Below are 7,029 nucleotides of genomic sequence, written 5' to 3'. Positions count from 1 at the left end.
GCCAGCAGCGCCGCGTTGCCGTAGGCAATGTCCAGTGACTACTGGGGGTGTGGTGGGGGCATGCCCCCGGGGAAAACTTTTGCTGAAGATCATTGTTCTACAGCCATTTTTGCATACTCTGAGGCATACTGTGGGCCATATTTCTATGTCTGAACTGATCACATTCTCAACTCCTAGACCTCAACCCTACAGTTAAGGAATCAAACACTTTTCATGGAACTTTTCAGAGAGCGTCAACAGTTAAGGTTACTATTTAGTAATTAATACATGTATTGAAACACAGGTAAGAATTGCAAATTTCTCACATTTTCTGTTGTTTTTTCGTATGTGTTCGCAATCATATTTTTGGCTATTCTTGTTTTCTCTTTGTTTTTTGAATCTCAGGGCGGTCTAGTATTTGTAAGGGCCACCCCCTCTCATCTCAAGAGTGGGGGATGGCATCGCCCCCATCCCCCGGGATTGGTTACGCCCACTGCCCACACCACACACTCACGTACGCGACGCACTCACCGCACGCTCACACATCAAGTCACGCCAAACCATCAAATGCACTTGATAGTGTAAGCTACAACATAGAACTATTACGGTAGCGCAAATAGTGGAAGTCTCGTTCATAGTCCCTGTACAGCGAAGTGGCCACACGGATCGGACATCACTTTGTTTATACGCGAAGTCTTCTTGCGGCCTGGGGCCTGGGCCGCGTATAAGAGGCCTGGAAGCTCAGGGGGTTTGAGAAAGGGCGCTCCGCGCAGGCACGTGGGTATGGCTGTGCAGCCATCCGTACGCTGGCGTCTGTGGCCTGCTGCCAGGTGGCGGCGCCGGCATTGATTGAAAGTACGGCGTGTCGGGGTGGGACGATTGTTTCAGCGTGGTACTAATCACTACTAAAATGTAGCGTTAGCGGTGTAGGCATTGCTGGCACTTGATGAGGAGAGCGACGAGAAATACCACTCTTTCGTGCCGAGATTGGAGCGAAAAATAGTCCTGCCACTACGTTTTCGCCACGGGGAATGAGACTACCGCACGGATGGTGTGCCGGGGCGGGAAAATATATTACGTGTGAATTTCATTAGGATTTTCTCATGGGATCACTAACTCCGTTCTAATTAATCTACGGGTGCGATTGGTCTCCTGCACGGACAGGTCTACGTAGGCACGGCCCGGCAGGCACACTCCGCACGCACCGCATGCACGGCGACGCGCGCGCCAGGCCACGGCCGCCACGCGCACACGATGCCACTGACCACCGCGTGGGCACACCGGCACACAGCAGGACACGTCCACAATTCGCACCAGCGCTGCAGCACACATGTCAACCACGCCCCGCAGCCAGCACCACAGGCACGCACGACGCACGCGAGCACGGCACACACGCAAGCACGCGCGCCCAGACACACACACGTAATTTGGATACGCATCGTGTGCCACATCAATCGTGGCGGCGAGTGCGACCCATCAGCGGGCTTGAATTGAATGCCTAAGTACCAGTACACAGTATACCAACATACACATGCATGCTTAAAATATTGCGCGGTCAAACACCTTGAACCAAGCATTACCACCCTTAGGCCCTGACCATGCATAGCTTCTTTACCGTCAGCCGTGAACCGCGCTGCCGGCGCTAGCAGTCACGAGGCCGAGCGAGTAGCGCAAGGCGCTGCTCGGGGACCGCGCTAGGGACAATCGATTGTCCAGGCCGTTACTTTTGCTTTTTGCGGCGGTCGCCCCCGCGATTCTATGTTTTCGGGGCTCTTTTTTGGCCATTCCGGGGGCGAACTCGCCCGCCCGCCCCGTGTAGTATTATTCTCGCCCTGCGTACACTATAACTATGGTATTTTACTGACTGCCCAGTCACATCCCTTGTGGTTCGTACGCTAGTGCGTTTAATGTGACTACATGCGCACTACATTGTTCGCTCTAGCGCTACACTATAACTGGTAGCTACACTGCCGAGTCACCATTGTGCTTTCCTACGCATCATACTCATAATGTACTATCATGCAAGTGCGCATTGTGCTCTTCGGCGTTACACTATTACATTGTACTAATGTCCCAGTCACCATTGTGGCTCTAGCCTATCACCTAATAATGTCACTACATGCACTCACAATTTGTGCGTCCTATGCCTACACTCTATAAGTCGTCACTACATGGCACCTACATGTGCTCCTACGCTATGTACGTGATAACTGTGACTCACATGCACTGACATTGTGCTCTTACGCCTTATACGTATGAATGTACTACATGCACTAACATTGTTGGTGTTCATTCTTCTGCTATTGAAGACTCCGTGTTAGCATCGGTCCGCGCTCAGAGTCTCGACTCGAGTTCGTGCCCATCATTCTTGCAGCCTTCCCAATTTGGGCGGACACATATCGCGACTCTTGGAACTGCGAGTGTGACATCAAATTCAACGACAAACAGGTTTGTCACCAATGCAACTAACTGCTCTGGAGGATCTGTCTTCTGGTCAAACAAAATTATTCTCGCAGTCATTCTCGACATATATATGATCGCAGCGGTGTCTTGTGACCATCGTGTGCTTGTTGTGGCATTGTACTTATGTAGTGGACTGTGTTGTACTCGTAGTCGGCTATGGCTTTGTGAGTTAGCCATAGGATGTTCTGTATCTCTCTTCTATGTCGCTTGCGTGACATGCACTGCCATGACAGACGAGGTGTGTTATGTGTATCTGGTTGTGCGTGCGGGCCAACCATTGTATCGGTGTGGACGTTGCGACACTGAAGGCGCTTATAACATCGTTCAAGTCATCTCTTAGCTGTTTTCCACTCGAGACCTGTGGTCGGGACGGGGGGGGTGGCGGGGGGGGGGGGGATGTTTCCAGCCATTGCCCAATTTTTTCTAGGGCACGAACTATAACTACCTTGATCAATAGTCATTGCGTGATCCAAGAGACGATTTTGGTTTAATTTTTGTTAATTGCTTTCAATCATAGGATACTTAGATGTTTACGGAAGCAGCATTTATATACAAGAGCAATCAGGAGTTTTCACCTCTTTGTCACCATGAATAAGGTCACTCCAACTTTGATATTCGTCATCACTAGAACTCACTCTGAAATCTTATAGGAATCATCATCGTTATGGCCACTAACTATAAATGGCAACTCACCTACCAACGACAAGCCACATTCCGACCTCTGCCCACATCACATAGCACTACTTTACATTCACCCCACAATTCAAAATGTGCACCATCATTCTTGTGAGGATATTCGGGCAATGGATTTAGTTTTTTGCATTACTCGGCGACACGAGCTGCCTAGAATAAAATCGCCGCCACACGCACTCCGCAATGCCACTGAGAAAACTCACAAATCTACTTATCGGGATGCTCCGTCACTGCGATGCTCGCTACGCTCATTTCAGACCCTCTTCGTCGGTGAGTCACATTCCGGTTCGCGGTGGTCGACGCCTCTGCGCTCGGATGCCCTCGCCTGTTGGATGTCGCTGTCGCCCTCTTTACTTGCCGGAAGGTCAAGCAGCCGTCCTAAGCACGCTGCTCAGCTCTGGGCGCCTAGTCTCACCATTCGTGCCGACCACTCCACTCGTGCACCTGTCGTGCTGCGTGCCTCGCCTGGTTCTGAATATGCTGCCGATTTCCCGAACGTCCGGTAGGACAGACGTGACGCGCTCAAAAACGACCCTTCTCTCGCTCTTTTACATATATGTTTCATTCCTGATATATCTCTTGGTAACGTACTAAAACCGAACTAGCCTACCATAAAACTGCACGAGCCAGCGCCAGACAATATAATCGTCCGCTCTTGCCCGTATTGACTGTATGTGACACAGAGACTTCAGTCTTAACCATTTCACGATGAGCGGCAGTCCGCATCCACAACCCAGCGTATGACTAAGTTTTGATCAATTGCCACACACATCATGCACATATATTAGACATCCATTGTGCGCCAAGTGCGAGTGCCCGCCACATTAAAAATCTGGTGTGTATCTGACTCGCATCAGCCATGCGAAACAGTGGATGTGGGAGCATGGCTGGTCGGTCCAATGTTCATACAGATATCAATCACAACAGCAAATTTTGACATTCAGATCAAACGTATATTACCATTTCCCTCTGTTCTTCTTTCAGAATAATGACTCCTTGATATAGAACGCCTTTCCTTATTCGCCTCCCTGCTACACTATAATGTACTACATGCACTCACATTGTGCTCTACGCTATGCTATAATGTACTACATGCACTCACATTGTGCTCTACGCTACACTATAATGTACTACATGCAGTCACATTGTGCTCTACGCTATACTATAATGTACTACATGCAGTCACATTGTGCTCTACGCTACACTATAATGTACTACATGCAGTCACATTGTGCTCTACGCTATACTATAATGTACTACATGCACTCACATTGTGCTCTATGCTACACTATAATGTACTACATGCACTCACATTGTGCTCTACGCTATACTATAATGTACTACATGCACTCACATTGTGCTCTACGCTATACTATAATGTACTACATGCACTCACATTGTGCTGTTCATCCTCGCTTTGAGACTCCGTGTGCATCGGTCCCTCAGGTCTCGATCGTCTGCCATATTTCTTGCAGCCCTTCACAAATTTGGGCGACACTTCGACTGGAACTGGAGTTGAAATCAAAGTCAACGAAACACATTTACCAATGCCACTAATGAGATTGCATTCTGGTCAAAATATTTTGAAGTCATCACTATAGATGCAGGTGTGCATGTGTGCTTGTGTGCATGTACTTATGTGTGACTGTGTGTATGTGTATGGCTGTGAGTGCATGTGTCTGTATTTCTTCTATGTGCTTGCGTGCATGCATGCATGCCAGCGAGTGTGTATGTGTCTGTGTACGTGGGCACATGTGTGTGCGTGCATGCAGGCATGTTCAATCATTCTAGTGCTTTCACTGAGACCTTCGATTCCACCATGCCAATTTCTAGGCAGACTTAAACTATATGCATTCGTGATCAAGAGACGATTTGGTTTAATTTTTTATCTTAATAAAGTTTAGTTAACGGAAGCATTTATATACAAGAGAATCGGCATATGAATAAGTCACTCACTTGATATTATCAACAGAAATCACTGAATCAATAGGAATCATCATCTTTGCATAACTAAATGGAACTCACTAAAACAGCAATTCCCACCTGCCCACCATCACATAGCAATATTCATCTACACACACAAAATCAATTTTTGAGATATTGGCATGTATTTTTCGCGAACGCCTAAATAAATCCGCAGCCTCCGACTGAACCAACCTATTTCGTCCTCGATGCTGCTCTCATCATCTGTCGTGCCGTCCGGCCCGCCCTCCGCCGGTGTCGACACTCCCGTGCTGGTGCCCGTACTGTCGACCGTCTGAGACAGCACGAGCACAAACGCCTCCTTAAAGTTCTCAAAATCTACCTGCAGGACGAAAACCACGAGCTATAAACAGCGCAGCACGACACATCTCGCATGGACGAGTTTACCCATTTTCACATGCGCTCGATCAACAGCCGTGTGCGCGGTCGATGCAATCAGCATGGAGTGAGGGAGCATGCTGCTAAATAAATCGAAGCAAATTTGATTAGATCAAACGTTTACGTTCCCTCGTTTGCTCTCAGATATGACCCTGATAGACTGCTTTCCTTATTCCTTATGGTGGGGACAATGAATGGCAATGGGGTTAACCTTGCAATATTTTCCATGAAACAAAAGTTTCTGCAAAAAATATTTTTACCTATACTTTATACCTTGGCCTTTTCACATAAATACCTGATTGCCCAAGTTTCTATATTACAATCGAGTCAAAATCTGTCCTAGGTGGCATAACTCAAAAACATGTTAAAATGTATTCGGCAGGACTGAAACCAACCCTAGGAACGAGCTCAGCGATCAAGCATTTATGCCACCAGCTCATGTTGCATCACAACCTTGCCTCATCTAATTGCTACAATCTAATCGAGCAAAAGAAGTCGTCACGACCACCGTGCCTTAGAGTCGTGACCTTGACCAAGCGTAAGTTACCACCTGATCAAGCTGATGTCGCAATCTCACCTCGTCTCACTTGTGTTGTGACCTCGCCCTACTCAGGTCACGACCTCACCCCATCGGGTCACAACCTGGTCAAGTCAAGGTCCCGACCTGGCCCTGCTCGAGTTGCAACCGAGTCAAGCCGAGTTCATGACCTCACCTCACCCAGGTCGCGACCTTGTCGAGATAAGATCACGACCTCGCCCCGCTCGGCTCGCGACCTTGCCAAGTTAAGGTCGCGACGTCCCCCGGCTCGCGCGCACGTACCTTGCCGTCGGTGCGCCCTGCCGTGCAGCGCTCGAGGAGATTGCCGGCCTGCTCCTGCAGCTGCAGCCGCTCGCACAGCAGCAGCAGCCCGTCGCGTCCGAGCCTCGCGTCGCCGCACTGCTGCTGCTGCTGCCCGTCGTCGCAGCAGTCGTTGAACACCTCGCGCAGTCGCGCGACGTACACGTCGTCGTCGTCCGTCTCGCTCGACATCGCCGCGGCGACGGCTAACCCGCGGCGTCGGCGGCGTTCGGTCGCCGTCGGCTCATCGCGGCGCGGGGTCGGCTTCTGACGAAGAGGCGGAGATGCGTTGTTAACCTGGGTTTTTTTGTTGCCGGGTGCGATCCTCTTGAAAGTACTACACCTACGAGTAAACGTACTGGGAGAGATGAGATGGACAGCTGTCAGGCTGTGCACAGACGTTGGTCCAGCAGCGCAGTCACGCTACGAGATAAACGGAGAACAGGTCAAAGTATGTGGATGAATTCATTATGCGCTACTGTTATTCACGTCTAACGTTTAAACCAGCACTTCGACAATCCTGAAACCCGATGAACGGTTTTCGGCAATGTTAACTTTGTGGATTGCCCACCACGGCAGCTATTGTTGCATGTTTGCGTAGTTTTTTATATTTTGGTTTCAAACATTTCACACTCATCAACCTTGCACATGTTTCACTATGTATGGAGCACACTATATAGTCTACGTGGATGTTT

The 7,029-nt window shown here is 49.2% G+C and overlaps 1 protein-coding gene across 1 annotated transcript in view; it reads right to left on the bottom strand.

Annotated features, from left to right (window-relative positions):
* LOC106809056 (ninein-like protein) overlaps positions 1 to 6,568 on the bottom strand; it is a 9,145-nt gene extending 2,577 nt beyond the window's left edge. Inside the window, exons 1-3 of the mRNA XM_014811999.1 lie at positions 6,317 to 6,568; positions 5,293 to 5,440; positions 4,532 to 4,644 (exon numbers count right to left, since the gene is read on the bottom strand). Coding sequence (XP_014667485.1) covers positions 4,532 to 4,644; positions 5,293 to 5,440; positions 6,317 to 6,526 — 471 coding nt within the window. The 5' untranslated portion in view covers positions 6,527 to 6,568. The remainder of the gene's footprint in view (positions 1 to 4,531; positions 4,645 to 5,292; positions 5,441 to 6,316) is intronic.
* Between the last annotated feature and the right edge of the window lie 461 nt (positions 6,569 to 7,029).

This window comes from Priapulus caudatus, unplaced genomic scaffold (assembly GCF_000485595.1).
Source record: "Priapulus caudatus unplaced genomic scaffold, Priapulus_caudatus-5.0.1 Scaffold325, whole genome shotgun sequence".
Classification (NCBI taxonomy): domain Eukaryota; kingdom Metazoa; phylum Priapulida; class Priapulimorpha; order Priapulimorphida; family Priapulidae; genus Priapulus; species Priapulus caudatus.
This window is presented reverse-complemented; position numbering and strand designations above follow the sequence as displayed.